The sequence below is a fragment of the Nipponia nippon genome, unplaced genomic scaffold (genome assembly GCF_047370975.1).
Source record: "Nipponia nippon isolate SJK-2023a ecotype South Korea unplaced genomic scaffold, ASM4737097v1 scaffold_3, whole genome shotgun sequence".
NCBI classification, from domain to species: domain Eukaryota; kingdom Metazoa; phylum Chordata; class Aves; order Pelecaniformes; family Threskiornithidae; genus Nipponia; species Nipponia nippon.
Window position 1 is genome coordinate 67,016,336 of NW_028262347.1, and position 19,331 is coordinate 67,035,666.

The 19,331-nt window shown below is 37.6% G+C and overlaps 1 protein-coding gene across 9 annotated transcripts in view; it reads left to right on the forward strand.

Annotated features, from left to right (window-relative positions):
- AMN1 (antagonist of mitotic exit network 1 homolog) overlaps positions 1-19,291 on the forward strand; it is a 37,700-nt gene extending 18,409 nt beyond the window's left edge. For 8 of the 9 annotated variants that reach the window (XM_087764778.1, XM_087764770.1, XM_087764772.1 and 5 more), the window contains 6 exons: positions 1,125-1,257; positions 4,799-4,943; positions 7,163-7,380; positions 12,182-12,238; positions 15,318-15,429; positions 16,098-19,291. In XM_087764778.1, coding sequence (XP_087620904.1) covers positions 1,216-1,257; positions 4,799-4,943; positions 7,163-7,380; positions 12,182-12,238; positions 15,318-15,429; positions 16,098-16,171 — 648 coding nt within the window. In that variant the 5' untranslated portion in view covers positions 1,125-1,215 and the 3' untranslated portion in view covers positions 16,172-19,291. The remainder of the gene's footprint in view (positions 1-1,124; positions 1,258-4,798; positions 4,944-7,162; positions 7,381-12,181; positions 12,239-15,317; positions 15,430-16,097) is intronic. The other variant, XM_087764771.1, reaches the window with a different exon arrangement.
- The last annotated feature ends 40 nt before the right edge of the window (positions 19,292-19,331 follow it).

Sequence of the window (19,331 nt, forward strand, 5' to 3'; positions counted from 1 at the left end):
GTATCTCATGATGGAAACTTTAAGTCAAGTTTCAGTATCTGGCAAAGGGAACAGATTGCTTGGAACAGGGAAAAAATTTGGACCCTGAATACAAAAGATGTCCAGAGAGCAGGGTGTTTATGATGTATAGAAAATGCAGTGTATGTTGGCATTATTGTTAGTTCAAAATCTCTAGCCTGGTGTATATGATAATCAGGCTGTTTCCTTCAGGTTGATAAATCATACTGACAAATAAGCATGTGGAGGGAAGGAGGCCTAAAATACTGCTATTAAAAAAAAAAAAAAAAAAAAAAAAAAGAATGGCTATACTGAGTCTAATCAATGTTTCTGATTGTGACAGAATTTCAACCAGCTGTGTGAGAACCTTCCTTCTCATCCCAGGGCAGCTTAATTTCTTGAAGAACCATTGCTGATGAGGCTTTTTTAATACCTTGTAGATATCCAAGTGGGTTCACTTTCCCCTACATATTATACTTCCCATGTGTCCACTAGTTATTTTGTCTAATCTACCTTGTAGGACCACAAACTTGTTGATAGATGATTTCCTGGACCCCACCAAGACAGAAAAATTTCTGCCTCAGGTGACAATCCTCTGTGATCAGATCTAGTTTCAAGCACAAGGTTAAAAAGGTTGAACACAGGGTTTCACAGCACAATTCATATTAAAAGAGTGCTACAAACTAGACAGTGAACAAAATACCACATCTGAAAATATCTCCTTAATGTTTTTAACTGAGGTGAAAGAGAGGTGTACCTTCTCTGGAACTAGCTGTCCCAACTAAAGATTTTACTGCTACCAAGTGGAGGCTTAGCTGGTGAAAAGGCTTTTCTTAGAGCTCGTGAATATACTACCAGCAAACTCATTTTGTGAGCTGGTTTGGTGATCGCAGTGAATGAGGCTACAATTTTTGCCTACAGTTGATTGGGGAACACTTGCACAGAAGGATCAGCTGATTGACCCCAAAGGGCAATAACTGAATTGATGGTAGCATGGAACAGCTGGAACTGATAAAGTTTGAAGGCAGCATAGCTGGATGCAGAAGATGACATCTTACAGCTTGATTGTTCTAGTTCTAATACATAATGCCTGTTTTTGACTGTACTGTAACTTTCCTTTATTTCAGATGCCTTCAGTGTTTGACAAAGAACCTTTCCAGATATGCTGCAGATATTAAGTCATTGCCACCCAACATAAAGGATAAACTGATTAAATTAATGAGTAGGCAAGGGCAAATAACTGATTCAAATATTAGTGAGGTAAGAACCCATTCAAAACTATTCTGTCTGTGGTAGTTAATACACAAGGGTGAACTAAACTAAAACTGTTTACATGAGACAACAGATAAATTCAGGCCTGCTTACTCTGTCCTTGTCTTTACGTTTTTTTTCCTTAAACTTCATAATGTTAATAGTCCTGTATTAGTAGTAATAAGATTCTGTTTGTAGTGACAAGTAAATTAAAAATGTTCTCCTTTCAGTGATAATTTACTTCTGTGTAATCAGCTGACACATATTATCTCTTTTCAGTATGGGAAACTAGACTCCATTGCAAACCAGTCTCTGTTCCTAAATGTAGTATGTTTCAAGAAGCTAGTGCATAATTTAGTAATGAAAAGATTTCAGGAACTTGTTAGATTTCTGTTATGTTCTATTGACATTATGCACACAATCTCCATATAATTTATTTAAATCTTGATTCTTTGAAATATGATGATGAAATGGCTATGAAATTGATAGTTCAAATTCTTTCATCCCTTTTGCTCACTGATGTGTGTCCATGTTTCAAAATGAAACCAGTTAATGGCTTTTCTTTAGCTATAAATTCAGCGGCACATCTATTTTGGTATCTGTCTACTGTTATCTTGTTTAGCCTCAAAGGGAGGCATGAGAATTGAGGAGAGCTAAAGGTTGGCCTTGGTGAAACAGAAAACGAATTACTCCCTGTTCATTCCTGCTTTGACCTGTGACTTGGAAGAGGCAAATAGTGTCAAGTTTTTCAGAGTCAGAATAGTAAAGCCAAGACCAGAGGCAGAATCAGAAGTACTGTGGAAAATTTCTGAACAAGAATTTTTATCTTTAGTATGCACCATTTTTTGATTGTGCAAAACAAGTCTTTGAGTGAAAATCAGAGTCTTATTCATTTATCTTATTTTGGAAAATTTGAGTTGACAAAATTTGGTTTAGGCTATCTTTTCAGTAAGTAATTCTTTTTAAGCATCCTAAGAGATATATATAATTAAACCCATATGATTGTGCGTGTATAAATGCACAAAACCTATTAGGTTATCTTTAGTCTGGAAATAAACTAGAGAGTTTAAGTTACAATCTTTTCCTCTGTCTCTTTGTAAAATCTCTTCTGTCTTTGTCTTCATTCAGCAGTTGATGAGTGCATTCTCTTGGAGCCTGTTTTCCATCTGACACTGGGATATTCTGTTCTGGTTCTTTTTCTCATGTGTTTTTCCTTTCTCCGTTCCTGCAATTTCCTGCAATTCTATCCTTAGCTGTCATCACTTTTCTTGGGCATGTTATACCTTAGCTTGCTTTGCTAACAGTTTCCAGGTTTATCTCACTTGCATCTTAAAAAAATGCTAGCTACTTCTTGGATTCTGAATTCATACTGTTTCTCCATACCATTTCACTCTAAAGTTTTCCTGTTCTCTCGTCTCGCAGATATTCTTGTTGCTCGGCATAGCAAAAATGGCTTATGTTGTTTAGCTCTTCTTACTATTCCTTGCTTACATCATGAATAACCAAAGTATTCCCCAAGTGACACATTTGCAATGTCTTAATTGGTCTTCCGTATGGATAAGTATTTTTTTCCTTTGCTATTGCTTCTGTACTGCCCTTTTCTTTCATAGTCTCCACAATATTGCAGCTAGATCTGTTCTCTTGGAATTTTCCAGGCTATGCTATCTCATTTGCTTTTATGCATGTCCTTTCTTTGGTGGTGTTCAAGTATTTTGCTTAAAGTTAAGTTTCTTTCAGTTGAAATTCTGTTGACCTGCACTTATGTATAAACTTCTGTTTCATCTCTTACCTCCCTGTTCTTGCCCAGATTTGTGTTATCATGCTTTTTTTTTTTCCTCCGCTTTTTGCTTGGAGCAGCCTTCCATGACACATATGCTAAACTCTTTATTCCAGCTCACTTTTACCATAAAGATCTATAAAGCCATTCAGCATACATCCACAGGATATATCTATACTTCAGTCTCCAAACAATCCTTACTCTGACTAAAATTCCATCTTCTTTGAGATAGATTAGATTTTAGTATACGCATTCAGTGAATATGAATCTGTGAATAACAATAGAAAGCAAACCTCTAAGTAATACCTGAGCATGGGAAGAATCATGGGCTAAGGAAGCTTAATACTCTAGCTACTTTAAATAGGTGGTATTCTGATAGTATTGTTGCTTCTCATTTAGACTTCCTTGCATCTAATGGTTCTTTTTCTCCTAAGATTTCTCATGTGGCTTCAAAACCAGCAGTTTGCTCACTTTTGTTGTGTCCTAAGCAATTTGGAATTGAGAAAGAAAGCCAACAGTCAGGGAAAACATCTTGAATAAGAGTTGATGGTCACTTTGGCTTTAAGCATGTCATCTGTGGGTGTGGCTGTTTTAGTTCCTTAGATAAGAATTCAGAAATATGAGTGAAATAAGAGCTGAATGTTATCTTGTGAAAACTACTCACAAGTGTATTGCGATTATAATCTACTAGAATTTTTTGCTTTTTTCCAAAAGGCGTATTTGACTTTGTCAGTAAAGATTTTAGCATCTTACATATTTGCAAAACAGAAAAATGGTATTACTTGCAATATCTTTATTGTACCTGCTAGAATGGTGAACCTGAGAAAGGAATAGGCTTTTAACAAGCCTGTCAGCTATGCTGTTATCTTTGCTTGTGTATGGAAATTTACCATATGCTTTTATCCTTGTGAGATAAGGGAGGGAATGACAAGCTGAAGGGAGTAATATAAGGTAATGTGAAAACCTGATCTAATGTTTGCCTATTGGTCTGAAGGACAGCTCAGCAAAGGTATAGATTGTTTGCACAAGAGGGGGCTATAAACAGTGTTTATTAAAAAGTAGTGAGAATCCTTGAAAATTAAATTAGAGGTAAGATATATGGCTATTGTTACTAAAATCTGAGGCCTTCCATTGCTTTGGGTCCCAATTTCATAAATGTCCTCTTAGGGAAGATTTCACAAAAACTCCAACCTATGGTCTTGTGGGAGTGAAAGAGCCTATTTAATGAGGATTTGGTACCTCCTTGTGGTATGATAATGAGATTGCTTGTTCATGAGAAAAAGAGTGTGTGTGTAGGTGAGAAAAATACTCTGGGGCAAAATGTCTTTCAAGTATTACCCTTATCTGCTCACCGGATTTAAATTTTGATCACAGTTAGTATTTTTTTACACTTCAGATTTCTGCCATCAAAGTTGTGCTAGTAAGTTTAAGGGTATTAGCCTTGGTAAACATACCTGTGCTGGCAGAAGCACTAGCGTTAGCAACTGTACCATCAAAATAGTACTTCCACTGTTTAAATAGTAGTGTTAATGTGCTCCTGCTTTAGATGTGATCACAGAAACTGAACGTTCATGCTGTGGGAGATGAACTGTTGTGGCAAATATACCATATTTTCTTTAGAGGTTTTAGTTCCTAGGACTGGTAACCCCATCCTCTAGTGAATATTTTTTAGAAGTTCTATATGATGTCTACCATTACAAGTATTTTAGATAAAAATACGCACGTTCTGTGACGTAGCAGAATTTCACTGAAACGGTAGGTTTTTCGTTACAGGTATTGCACCCTGCTGTAGAGTCTCTAGACCTCCGAGACTGTGATATTTCAGATAATGCATTACTGCAGCTTTATAACTGCAAGCAACTGAAAAAAATCAACTTAAATTCTTGCAAAGAAAACAGATTGGGAATCACTTCAGAAGGTATGTTATCTGTGCACAGATAACTGAGATCTTATTTCTGTGTCATTTTTCTTGTTAGATTGGAGTAAATTGCAAAAAATATCTAGGGTAAATATTGGTTAAAAAAATCCCCAATGCCACACCAATACTAATTACAAGTCACTTCAGTGGTGTAAATTATAGGCCTAGAACACTGATTATCTTATGAGAGCTATGAGGTTACTCTCATGCTAGGTTTCTGGTAAAACTATGCTACATTTGATCATATTTTCCACTTCATCTTAATTATTCCTTCCTTTAAACTTGTTCCAGAGCCTTACCAGTACCACTGGGGTTGAAGTTTCAGGCTTGTGATTTCCTAAATTACTGTTTTGCCCTTTTTTAGTTAAATTTATTTGTTATTAAAAAAGCTTATAGCATCTTCTCTGACTTAAAAGACTTGACTTGCTTTAGGACTTTAGGATTTCAGGTGTTACTTTTAACCTCCAGTTTCAAGTTGTTTCAGGAGCTATTAGCTTAAGAGAATTAAGCTTGCCGAGTTTTATTTCCCACAAGTTTTGTTTTGTCTTTTGATTACACATACTCCTTTGCTCCGTCACTAACTCATCCTTACTGAAAATTGAGGCAAAATATTAATTTAGTATTGAGCTAATGTATACTGTACTTTAGATCACTCTTGGTTTGTATTTTCTTACCACTGCATAGTAATACACTTTTTACTTAAGTAATTGGTTAAACTTTTAAAAATTGATTTTATTTATTTTCTAATGTCACCTCATTGTTATACTTTTTGACCCCTAAGATATAGTTTGTGATGGTCTTCCCTCCATGCCTTCATCTGTCCACTGATTTCTAGTATGGTTCTTAAGGTACCAGCTGAGCCTAGAGCTCTTTATGTATATTTTTCATCTATTTGAATAGAGATTCCTGATTACTTTGCAATTAAAACTGGGAAGTCTAGTTCTTTATTGGCACGTTCCTAGTCCATCCAACTTTACTAACTTTTCTACTTATAAACTGAGCCCTTTTTAAACTGAGAATCAGTTATAAAGCTTTTAATTTAAGCTGGAACAGTTCTTTATCACTCATCTCATCATTCATCAGGGGAAAAAAAGACCCCAAACCACCCCATTTTAAAGCAGTGTTACCTCTTACTAATTCAGTAAAAGGTGGGGTTTGTTGGTTGGTTGGTTTGGGTGGGGTTTCTTTTGGCTTTTTTGTTGGTTTTGTTTTGGTTTGTTTTTTTTAAGAAACCTGGTGGCTACCACATCCAGAAATATCTGAGCCCTGTCATTACTAGGAAACATTTGCTCTGTAGGTTGCACATGGAATGTTTAGTGTCCTTTAAATCCGGTAGTACTTACTTCTTTGTCAAATGCAACTACCACTACTGTCTCTTCTATCATTCTTTGCAAAGTGGTTCTGACCCAAGCAAGTACTGCTTTATCCATGTTTCTTTGAAGTTCTTGCATAGTAACATATCTTAATGACACTCAACTTTTTAATTCTGTCCAAAAGTGACGTAATTTTCTGTACCACTGTAATCATTGTGTTTCCATCCTCCTTGAAATAAATTCATTTCACGAATTGCATCTGTAGTTCATGTACTTTTATTTTATTGACTACCTCCCGATGCTTCAGTGCAAGTATTTTGGTTATTACTAACTGTCAGGGCTCTGAGGGCACCAACAGACCCTAATGGCCATGCCTGGTCTCACCTGTCATGCCCACCTACACCGACTGCCCATGGACCTTCAGTCCTTGCCTGAGCGATGTCATAAGTGTACCTGGTTCCTGTCCTGCTTCTGAACTATTGTTTTGATTTCTTGAATTGACCTCAGACATGACCTCTTACCTTGCTTTTTGCCTGATACTGCACTGTCAGTGGGATCTAGCACTGTCATCAGTCTGCTTTCAAGCCATTGGCTTTTTTTCATGCACTCACTGAGGTGATACCTCATGTATATAATATCCCTCAGGTATCCCTATGAGGTATGGAAGGGAATTCAGCATTTAGAAATTTTTATCAACTCTAGCATTGTTCATTGTCATTTTCTTTTTCTCATCCTTGAGTTAAAAGAAACCAACCACAAAATTATTTCCTTGTACAGAGCCTTGCTGGCATGGCACGAGATGAAAGTTGAACAGTCAATGACTAGGGGACAGCATATTGGATTCAGCATGGTGGTTATGTTAAAAAAAAAAGAATAATTCTTTAAATTGCTCTGTTTTTTTGACAGGTGTCATAGCACTGGCCTTGTCTTGTCCTTACTTGCGTGAAGCATCTTTTAAAAGGTGCTGCGATATAACTGACAGTGGAATTCTTGCTCTTGCGCTCAACTGCCAGTTCCTACAAATAGTGAACTTGGGCAGCTGTTCCAGCATTATGGATGCATCTCTGCAGGCACTAGGAGAAAACTGCAAATTTCTTCACAGTGTGGACTTTTCATCTACGCAGGTAACTATGGTGGCAATTGGCTAATTGATGTTGTTTATTTTTTAAGATTGTCATGATAAAATTGAAAGGGGATCTTTTTAGCTCTACTCTTGACAATATTTAGGACCACAGTTCACTTCCAATTTTTTCCTCTCAAGGAAAAGGAAAGATATATTTTGCATCTTGGTAACCAGAAAAATACACATTTTTGATGTTACACCATGTATTGTGGACCAAAGATAAACTGCTATTAGAATCTACCTAACATTGGTAATTTTTTTTTCAGTATCTTTACTTAGTGCAATCATTTTCTTCAAGTTGTAAAGTAATCCAAAATATTTCATTTAAAGAAAGTAGAATCTTGGACACGTTATTGTCTGCTTTCAGTTAGGACAAACTGACCTGAATAATAATAATATAGGATGTCAAACAATAGAAGTTCCTAGTAGAAGTAAACACTCCATAACTAGTTCTAGTTCAAGAGGGACTGTGCTTTCTGAATGGCTTGTCAGAATTATGTCATGGAGAAAACAACACGGAAAGAATGACATTTAAAATATCAGAAAGGGCAAGTAAGAGGATTTAACAAGAGTTAGTATTTAGCATGAGAAGGGGGAAGTCAGCTGCAACAGCAGTACTGTAGCATAATTCATAATTACAGTAAGATAATGAAGTGGGAGAAAGGATGTTTTGTGGTAAGTGTAGCATTCAGTTGACTGTGATGGTGAGTGATTATGTTGAATGTGAGTCAAGCACAGAGCATTCATAATGTGTCAGATCTGGAAAACATATGGCAGGCTCTTTTTTTAGATGTTATTCTTCTCCTTTCCATTTTTCCAGAAGTAGGGCATCAAAAGTAATTTAATATTTTCTTTGGTAATTTTTACTGCTATCATTTAACTCTCTTTCTTCAAACTTATTTAATTACTTTTTTTTTGTTCCCTTGCCTCTCTCTTCCTTTATGCGAAATAGCTAAGTTTCCCTGTATAGATTTTAAATGAGATGAAAGCTTCTCGAGTAACTAAACATTTCCACGTTTTTTTTCATTTCTGATAATCATATTATGATAATACACTAGAATTCTGAATTTCATTTGACTAAAAATAAATGGAAACATATACTGGATATAAATGAAATAAGTTTAAGATGAAGCAGAGAAACTATGGATGGCTCATGCCTGTAGAGATTGCAAGGCCTAACCGTATTCTTGTGTCTAATTGCCGGAATGTATAGTAAAAAATTATCAAGTGGAACTGGCAAAGCGGTGTGTAAGAGTAAAACAGTGAGAATGTTGGAAATAAATGAACAGGCAAGGAAGGGCACAGCTCACTTGCAGGAACAAGGAAGCAGATGTGAACTAGGCTACAGAGGGGCCAAATGCCTTAAGGCGATGTAGCCATTTTAAAAATAGGCTCATCTGGTGACTGCAAAGATGAAGTACAGTAAGTTGAAGGTATAGAAGTGGTGCAAAATAACAAGAAATGGGGCAGGTGAGGCAAGGAAGGATTGAACTATGAAGGAGATGTAGCTTTGTGTCCCCTGTATGCACACGGAGAGTGTGTGGCCTGAAAAACTCTGCTACACTGGCCCAGGACTGCGTAAGAAACCTGTTTATGTTTACTTATCAGTCTGCTTATGTTACCATTCTGAGGAGGTAGGTTTTATACGTAAACCCTGTACTTACTGCTCTACTTCTAGTGTGCTCTACATCCCAGCAGTGTTAACAGATAGAAACACCGGCTCAAGAGTCCAAATCCCTGCACTAATTAAACAGTACATTTCCTCTTTAATGTTCATTGACTCAGTGTATGGCAAATAATTGTGGGAAGAATCTTGGCTTAAAGGGCTGTGGAAACTCCAACAGTTTTCTCTGTAGGGTGTGGGAGAGTTCAGTTCTCTGCAAAATGCATTGTCAAAAGCAGGAGTGGTGCGGGTTAGCCGTTTTATCTGTCCAGACACTTCTCATGTAGATGTGGTGGTGCATCCCCCGCCTCTTCCTGAACTGTTTTACAATCTCAGTAACTCCCGTCAAAACTTGGCCTTTGTGTAACGAGTTTGGCGGTTAAGCGTCCCTTGACCGTATCAGAAACTCTTAGATGGCTAAGGTGGGAGCAGCACTGACTGTACCAGGGAGCCAGCCGCCCCCTGACAACCTTGGAACATATTTTACGTCGGTACAAGGAGTAATCAGCTGCCCCCGACAGCCTTGGGACATATCTTATCTGGGTTGTAACTCAGGAGGGTCTGTGCCAGCGTCACTGGAATTTTTGAGGACTTTAGTAATTTCCAACCTGGATTGTGACAATAGGATGGAAATTTACTGCTGCCTAAAGTCAATCATCTCACGACCCTATAAACAGCGGTGCCGAGTGAGACCCTTTGAGCTCTCCTGTACCGCAGCAGGCTGCGCCAGCACCGCCTCCGAGAGGGACGCCTCTCAGAGCTGCGAAATTCTAAGTTTGCATACAGAGGCCTGATAATAGGACCTGGGCTGATCTCCGGCGCTTTTCACTTCTTGAGACTCAACTTTCACCCGATGAGTTAATTATTTGATGTGAGTATTTCACTGAACTCAAGGGGAATCTTTATTAGGTACCTTCATATATGCGTATTGTGAGTATTTCACTGAAGTCGTGACAAATTACTAGGCCTATTGTGTGTATTGATACAAATATTGTAGTAATCCCTATTTAATCACCTTGTAGATGCTAAATTAACCAATGATTAGTTATTGCTAAATTCTTGTGATTCTCTCTTAACTGTGAACAAACCTTAAACTGCTGTTAGACATAAATCGTTGATCAGGTCTGAGAGTAGGATTGGATCCAGCCGCACCTAGGCTCCTCTCTGAGAAGGAGTTTAGAAAGCAAGGGGCTCCATTCTGAACCTCGTGACTCAACGGGCGGGCCCTCTTTTCCTCCTTGTCTTTTCGTCTAACTCAATTTCCTCTTTCTTTCTCTTCATACGTATTCCATTCATTTAATAAGTAATAGAGTGAACCTTGCCACCGAACTTTGTTAAATCACACTTTTACAGATTTCTATTAAAATCACTCTTTGCAAATATCTTTGACAGTGATTCTTTAGGCGGCCTAACCACTCATCCGTGGCAGTAGAACAGAGCTGGGTTGCTAATGTACTTAACTGCTGGTACTGGGCTATGTAAACCTTTGCTAGAGATGCGTGGAGAGTTCAGTGATGACTGGTCTGTACCAAGAAGCTGATGTATTTGTGGATTGGTACTAACTGCAGGTGGTTTATCCCCAATATAAGTGTATCCCTTGAAGAGGATGGGCAGATGTGGCATTACAGAGAATGCACATAGATATTCAGTAGAGTAGGAAACAATACTGTGACACTGTAACAATAGTATAGCAAGGGTTACTGTGAGCTCCTACAGGAAGTGAGGGGACTTTGCTTTAATACAAAACCAGTGTCATGCTCTCATGCTGTCATAACCATATACTCACAAGTATCACGACAGTAGCATTCAGATGGTTTCCAGTGTTCAGGCACCAACCAGGCAGTCTGGTCCTGGTTTGTTTTGATGACATGGAGGAAAAGGGACACAGGCTATCAAATCTTCATCGCTTTACTCAGGTTGGTCTTAGGTTGGTGACTGTGCACTGGTTTTGGATGTGCCGTTTTATACCCTTTAGGAACTGACAGTGATTACTCTCTGCCCCACCTCTGGGAGTTATTAGAATTTATTCATTTACTGCCCTTTGTCCCCTGGTCTGGGTGTCTTCAGGAGCTAAATGTGTGGTCATCTTGATGGCCTGCTAAGCTAGGTACTGACAATACCTGCCATTCTTACAGGCGTTTATGTGCCTCTATGCTGGGATGTTCCTGTCCATTCTCTGTTCGCACTGATCTGACCCTTTCTATTACAGTTCTGTACAGTAGACTTGCAGTAGAGGGCCAGAAGGCCGTAAGGCAATTTGTGCAATGGGAATAATCGAATCTTTAAACAGAAATGGAGCTTGCGGTCTCTGGATTCTAGCTGTCAAATTTGGCTGAGCCTTACTGTGTATATTTGATGACTACTATTCCTGCCATCTAATATAAGCTCTATGAAAAAAAATCTGTGTGACAGATCTGATATCCAGTCCAACTTTTGAAGTGGGGAGGAAGTTTAATGAATTTGGTTCCTGGAAGCAAATGAATAAATTGGCCTTTCCTGCCTTTCTAAGGAAAGGAATATCTTTTGTCTCTCTCCTCTCTCTTGCAGGTAATCATTGCTTCGTGGCTGTCTGTAGCCAATCACTTTGATAAACCTTTTAGTGCAAGTGTATGATGGCTGCTGTAAGACTACTTGTTTGAGGGATTTTTGCTTTTATGTAACTGGTTTGCTTGAAGTTAAGTAAAAGTAAAACAGCAGATAAAAGACTGCTATGATTACTTTTTTTTTTCCCGAACCCAAGAAACTTCCTTCAGGAACATCTCCAGCAGTCCTGAAAACCAGACAAAAATTGGTCTAGGTAGAGCAGAAATGCTTTAAGCCTTATAAATTAAAAGTGCCACGCTCTGACCATAATACAGTACCCACTGTTAAATGAGACAAGGAAGCTGCAGAAATAGCAGTTAGAGTTGGAAACATCCTGGTAGAAAGCGAGGCTGGATCACATGGCAGTAAAATGCAACAGTGTTGCAGACTGAAAAAGAACATACTTGGATAATTTTCTCTACAAGCTTAATTAGGAAGAAAAGATTGTAATGTTAAGCATATAATTTCCCCCCTCCCGCCCCCCCCAAATAGCTGTGTTTGAAAAAATTGAACTTTAATCCATTGTGTTAATAACAATGTGGGTTTTTTTCTCTAGGTAACAGATGATGGCGTTACAGCACTAGTGAGTGGAACATGTTCAAAGAATTTGAAGGTAACTTACTTAACAAAGAAATGAACAAAAGCGAATACCTGCATTTTTAAATTATTATTATCAGTATTATTTCTGAGGGATGGTTTTTATTGACTGACTTGCCTTTGTTTGTGTACACACTTGCTCTGGTTTTAGTTATGAATTGAACATCTTCTGTCTCTCTGTAGCAGTGCCCCAGACCAGCTTTTTGAGAACCTCAGTCTTTTCAAAATTACTTTTCTTCTGTTGAATGTAGTTTGCTTATTTTAACTCATGTTGTTTGAGAGCGCTGTATAATAAATGCAAATGAATGCTTAACTTTTTCCCTTGATTTCTTTGGAGTTATTTCTTGATTCTGTTGAACACTGAGGCAGAATTTGTAATGTGGATAACTTCGTGGGTTTAAGAAATCAGTTAGCACCTCTGCATAGGTGAATTTCTAACTCATGAAAGCAACTGTGAAGATGAAGTTGTCTTTGCATAAAGATTCTCTAGGCACTCAGACAGTAATAAAATGATGGAGAAGAGGCATCCCATACCTCTTACCATAAATGATCTTCTACTTTTCTATACAGTACAGTTTTTATCTGTATGTATTTTTGCTTTTGTAAAGGCTGGTTCTGAATCTAAGATATTCATCGAGAAACTAAGATGGGAAACAAGTCATACGTTTGATAGTTTATAGTGTTTAATTAAAAAAAACCGTAAACAAAATACCAACTCTGGGTCAGCTGACAGTATTAATAACCTGGAAAAAATAGAACTATTATTGTTTTATTTGGAGGGTGAACAGTTAGTTGGTTTTGTTTTTTTCCAGCTGATTTTTGTCTATTTTGGACAATCTTTTTAGTCTTGATAAGTCTTGTGGTACAAGATGAAATTATTATTTTTCAGACCATAGAAATGAAAGATCTTTTTTTATATACTATGACTTGAAATTATCTTTGTCTTTTAGCTGGTTACACCTTTAGCTGTAGCAAAACATTGATTCCAGGTTTTCTAAACAACCCTGAGACTATGCAGATAGTCTTCATAAGACACCTCTCGTATCCAGCCTACAAATGTAAAACAATGTGTATCACTGTGATTTGGAATAGGTCATTCGGACTAGGTCACTCTCAAAAGTCCCCAGTACTTATGTCTTAAAACACAAATATTGTAATAAGTTTTCGTAAGTTTATTGTAATAAGTTTTGGGTTTGCTATTGAGCAGAGCAGGGTTCTGTAAAGTTCCTAGAGGGTTTTGAACTATTTTCCAGCAACGTTGGTATAGTTACTCTGTCAGTATTATCTTCAGTCTTCTGTATTATTACTGTCCATGGTTCACAGAGAACTATATTCTTGTGTGTAAACCCTTTTTCTTCAAACCACAGAAATGCAGTTCCATTTATTTTTAATAAAAATTTCTAGCTTACAAAGTGTGGCCTTTGGTGTTTCCTGGTCGTGTTGCTGTAGTTACTGTGTCTCTGAAAGTGCACAGGCTTTCTTCTTTGTGTGCTGTGCATGGATGCCTGTGGAAGCTGTACTAGATCAGGAAGAACAAGTTAGGTAGCTTATATAAGACCTGCTTCATCAATAAGTGTTCAAGAAAGTAATATTGAGGTGGTGAGCTTTGGTTTCAGAAGAACTAATGGGAAATTTCAGTCATGCCAGACTGAATAGTAGTATGGATTTTGCTTGTTCATTTTCCTGCGCTCAATACTTGTTTCTACTTTCTTAAAAGCCAGGTATTTGAGTGCTTTTGCATTTGGTTTTTTGGGTGTGGTTTTTTTTTTTTTTTGGGGGGGGGGGGGGGGTCTGTGCCGTTTTAATAAGGCAAAATTTAATGTTTTTCTGTGGATTGACAATTTTAAAAAAGTTGTGTTCTGTCAATATAAAAAGCTAGAACAGTTTAGGTCTCTTGGTTTACAACCAGTAAGAAAAAGAAATTTAGTAGAGAATACGGAATTATTTGCTACAATCTGTTCTTCAGTGTAACTCTCTTCCTTGTCTGTGTCACAATCCTTATAGCTCTGTTTCATGTCATCAAAGTGAAAATTTATGGACAGTGATCCAATGTCAGGTACATGGTAAAAAAAGTAGGGTCTTAAAATTCTCTAACTGTAACTAGCAGACCGATTTATACATCTTTTTACTTAATTCAGAGGCATTCAGATTCCACATTTCACTTATTAAAATGAACTAAAAACTGTACATATATCAGCTTTTGTATATCTTGCTTCTGTGAATACAGTTCTTGTTTTCTGCATCATCATTCTGTACAAAGTTGCATTTATTACAAAAGGTCCCTTTCATTTCTGTGCTCTTTCAAGATCCTTGTAGTTTATCATTTGGAAAGACTCTTTCACAACAAAACAACAGGGTTGTTTATTTTTATCCCAGGATCCCCAAAGTATATTTTCCCAAATCCTATTTTCATTAGATTTGATAGTCTCTTTTCTGTATTTCTTCTTGTATGTTATATTTATTGATATGTTAGGCAGTTTAGAGGGAAAAAAAAAAAAGACTTGGTAATAATCTGTTAATGTAGTCTGAATTTATTCTTTCTCTAGCACATGCAATAGGTACTAGTTATGTAACTGCACAGAAATGAAGAAGAGAGCAGGTTTTAGTCTAGTCTTAGAAGAAGTTCTTAGGCTTCTTTTAGGAACTATGTAGGCATATAGGTAGATAGATATTAGAAACTTCAGCAGAGACTGAAGAGAATCCTGCCTGTTTTCGGAAACCCCAGAATGCAGTTTGGGTTCTGTTCTCCTGGACAACAGATTGCTAGGAGAATGTGTGTCGTAGGAAAACTGATGGGATTCGAACACCGTAGAATCTTGTTGAAGAGTTTTCTCAGTTGTCTTGAATGATATATGTGTTTTGGGAAAACTCAGATTTATGTTTTTAGTTTTGATTCTTCACAGAAAAGCTGTCTTATTTTTCCTGAGGGTATTTTCCTGGTCTGTACAGGACCACATATAGGGTCAATGCACAGAGCAGTAGTAGGCCATAGTTTCTTCTGGGTAGGAGTCTCTGAAAATGGTTGGGCAAAGGAAAGCTCTGCCTCTGAAACTGAGTGCTCTGACAGGCTTTTGTTACTACTGTTTTCATAACAGGAGATCCACATGGAACGCTGTGTGAATCTGACTGATGTCGCTGTGGAAGCGGTCCTTACTTGTTGTCCAAAGATACACATTTTTCTGTTCCATGGATGCCCATTGGTGACAGGTAGGTCAAATTGTGCAGGGAGTAAGAAGAGTAATTACTTCCTGATAGTATCTTCTTGCTCTCTGGAAAAGCACGCTATAATTTGTAAGTAATCCCAAACAAAGAGTAACTTAATAGATGACATAATAATCATAGATTGAGATTTTCAAAGCAAGGTGAGAGTTTTGCTTTCCAACGTGGCAACCTTCAGAGAGGGATTTTTTGTGTTTTGGAGTTTGGATTTTTTTCTTTCCTTTCCGCCCCCCCTTCAACATGCTGATTAAGACCCAAAGTTGATGATAAGACTTCAGAAAAATATGTTAGCATATTAAAACCCTACCCTATTCCAAAAGTATGGAACAGCATCCATTCAAGAAACAGCGGAATGGAGTAGGACTGGTCAGCCTGAAAAAAAAAAAACAAAACAAAAAACCAAACGAAACTTAAGAGATGTTACAATCTATCTTGCCTTTTTTAAGTTCAGTTGGTCGGTGATGCTTTAGTTATGTGATTGGAGAAAGAACCGAGTGGTTTTGCATTGCTGCAGGTGTATCTGGTGTGATGTTGTAATAGCAAGATAAGAATAAATGCAGATATATAATTGAATTATTTTGCTGTTTACCTAATTTCTAAACACCACCTATATATATTCTGAATGAATAACAAGAAGTTCCTTGGTTCTTTTGCAGATCGTTCCCGAGATGTTTTAGAGCAGCTAGTCATATCAAACAAAATCAAGCAAGTGACATGGACTGTTTACTGATTATTTATCGTGTATGTATGAGTGTAAAGTTTACAGATGGGAGAGCTCTTTCAGAAAACAAGCACCTTGGAGAAATAGCTGGTGACTTTTGTACCGCCAGATTGCTTCCCTCCTTGCTCCCACCAGAGGTCTCCGTCGCCATTCCAGTCCTTGCCTGTGAGTCTGGGCTTCCCCATTGTCTCTACTTACAGCCCTGTCTGTCTTTGCATTGCTGATCTGATTGTACTTCATTAAGAGAAAAGTTAAACTATAATTAATATTACACTGTCATCGCTCAGCGTCCTTGAAGTATCAGATTTGGCTAATACTTACCATCTTTTAGCATCTTAGTTACGTATACAAAGCCAATTTTATTAAGTTTCTGTTCTGAGGTTGTAGTCTGAGAGAGTAGTTGCAACTAGAAGTACCAAGCCCAAACATAGTATTAACACTTATGCAGAAGTGTCTGTAAAGTTGGGACTTCAATCTGAAAAAAGTCAACAGACAGAACTGGTGAATGGAGGTGGCATTAACAGCAATGCAAAGGTGTTTTAAGTAGTAACAAACAGTCTCCTTTCACCATGTACTTCTGCTAGGTCTGGAAGAAAAACTGTAGATACCTTTATTTTGATGTTATTGGTGCTGCAGGTTTCTGGTTTTATTTACCATCAAATACTTGCTGCATTTTTACACATTCAAAAGTGCAGTCTGTCAACATGTAAACATAAACTTGCTTTGAAATTGTTGTGGAAACTTAACAAATTTCAGAATAGTAGCTATGACCCATAAAAGAATCTTGTATATGGGCAAATACTTATTTGCTCTGGCTTTTGCCTATGTTCCTGCATGAAAATCCTTCTAGGGAACAAAACATTGGTCCTCATAAGCATAGCTGTGAGTGAAATAGGACCAAATTTAGTGAATGAGTACATGAATCTCAGGACGGTAGAGTTCAGCAGAGTATATGTTCTGCTGTATGCAGTTTATTGTATCTCCAGTGGCCTCTAGAAGCTGAAAATAACAACCATTTATATCTCATTCAATTGTAGTCATATTAAAAAAAAAAATAATTAGAAGTGTAGAATGAGTTTACTACATGGTGGAGCAGTGGACTCATCACAAGTCATGTTCATTGGCTTTCTTGAAACAGCATAACCTCTAGTGAGACTTCTATGATTTCTACATTAAACTTTTTTAAATACTAGCAAATTTAGCATTTAGCAGGTAGCACACTATGTTGATACTCTGCATCTGGAAGTAGCAGGGTTTAGCTAGGGTGGTCTTACATGGATCTGATGACACTTAGAAACCCATGAGTTTAGGCAACCATAAGGAATATGTTCACTTTATAATTTAACACTTGTCATAGCCACGCTCATTTTAAGTGTTGCAGAAATAAGCCAGTCTTCTACTAATCTATTTAAAGTTCAGATCAAATTGCATGGAAGATAATATATGTTCCATCCAGTAATATTAAAGGATATTATGATGTCTGACAATAATCTCTCTTCTTCCGTTGATTGTATGGTTTATGGAAGAGCAAGTCTGTTTAGAAAACTTGTTCAAGTGTAACTGAAAGCATAATTTTCAAACTCCAGCACCTAAATCCCTAACTCTTGTTGCATCCAGTACCATGGCTCAGCCCAGTGATGAATGTGTTCCTGTGATACCTATAGGTGTAACTGCACCAGTACAAACCATTCCTGCAAGCACAAGAAGTTGGTTTTGCTACATTAGCAACTAGCATCTGAAGGCTGTAATTGCAGCAAATCCTTGGACCAGAGAGAGGCCCAAGAACCTAATCTACCACATTTTATTCCTTTTTTGGCTAAAGAGTAGTTTATTGTTTTACCCTGTGAAATCCCTGGTATCAGTCAGGACCCATCATTCCTTTGAACTCTTGGACATGAGTTGGCAATAAATTTGTTTTGCACTGTTTTTCATATTGATCCACCTAGCTGATTAGGCAGCAGCAATGACACACTCAGTAATCGTGTCAAATAAGTAAAGCATAAGGATCAGGCTGCCAGCCCTGGTTTCAGGAAGGGTGCCACAAAAAGAGTAAGTACAATTGTAAGCTAACTCCAGTGGGAAGGGGCCTGAGGAGGTTTCTAGTCTAACTTGCTGCCCAAAGCAGGGCCAGCTCAGAGCTCAGACAAGCTTAGTCAGGGCTTTATCCAGCCAAGTCTTGAAAAACTGAAGACTGAAGAGCCTTTACAACCTTTTCAGGCAACTTATTCCACTGCTTGACTGTATTCACCGTGGAAAAAAGTTTTCCTTCTATCCCATTTGACCCTCTTTTGTTTCAACTTACTCCCTTTCTCACTGGAAGAGCCTGGCTGTTGTCCTGATAACCTCCTCATAGATATGGGCAAGCTGCTCTTAGGTCCCTTAAAGCCTTCTCTTCTCCAGGCTGAACAAGCCCAGTTTCCTCAGTCTGTTATTGTACAATATGTAACTATAACATAATGCAGTGATGGTTGCCAGACTGTCATCTCAAGGGCTACATCCAGAAAGAAAATTATAAGTTAAGATAATGTAAAGCAGCTAAAGGTGGAAGACCACAAAAATCTGTAACAGCAAAGGACACTTAAAAAAAATTCGATCTGTGGGACAGTGCCACTGCTAACCTCACTGGCAAAGTTGTCCTTTTTCCCCTTGCTAATGTAACCTTGGATTTGTCATGTTGAAGGAAAATGCAGCTTACGCTGTGTCCTTAAATGTCCATGTAGATTCACTGTCTTCTCGTATAGCCTCTTATAAACGTGTAATTTAGTGGTATATCCTCACCTTGAGCTTAAAAATCTGTACAACGTTGCAATGAATTAACACTGTATTTTTAGGTTTGAAAGTTTAATGTAAGTAAGTCATGTTAAATCTTTCACTGTCAGAGCTTGAGTCTGCTGTCTTATGTGTTTATTAGTAGCATAACTCTACTGGAATATTTTTTGATTCAGGTTAAATCACAGTCATTTTCAACAAATGTTTACAAGCACTGGGTGAAGTGGGAGAAGAATATAATGTATGCACTTATCACTTCATATTCTGAATTGTTTGGATATTGTTATTGTTGTAAATTGTTGGATGAGTACTGCAGAATATTCACGTATTGTTCTGAAGATTAAAGTTTGTAAGTCAGTCTTCTGTTTGGATAGTTCTGGAAATTTGTTAAATTACATTT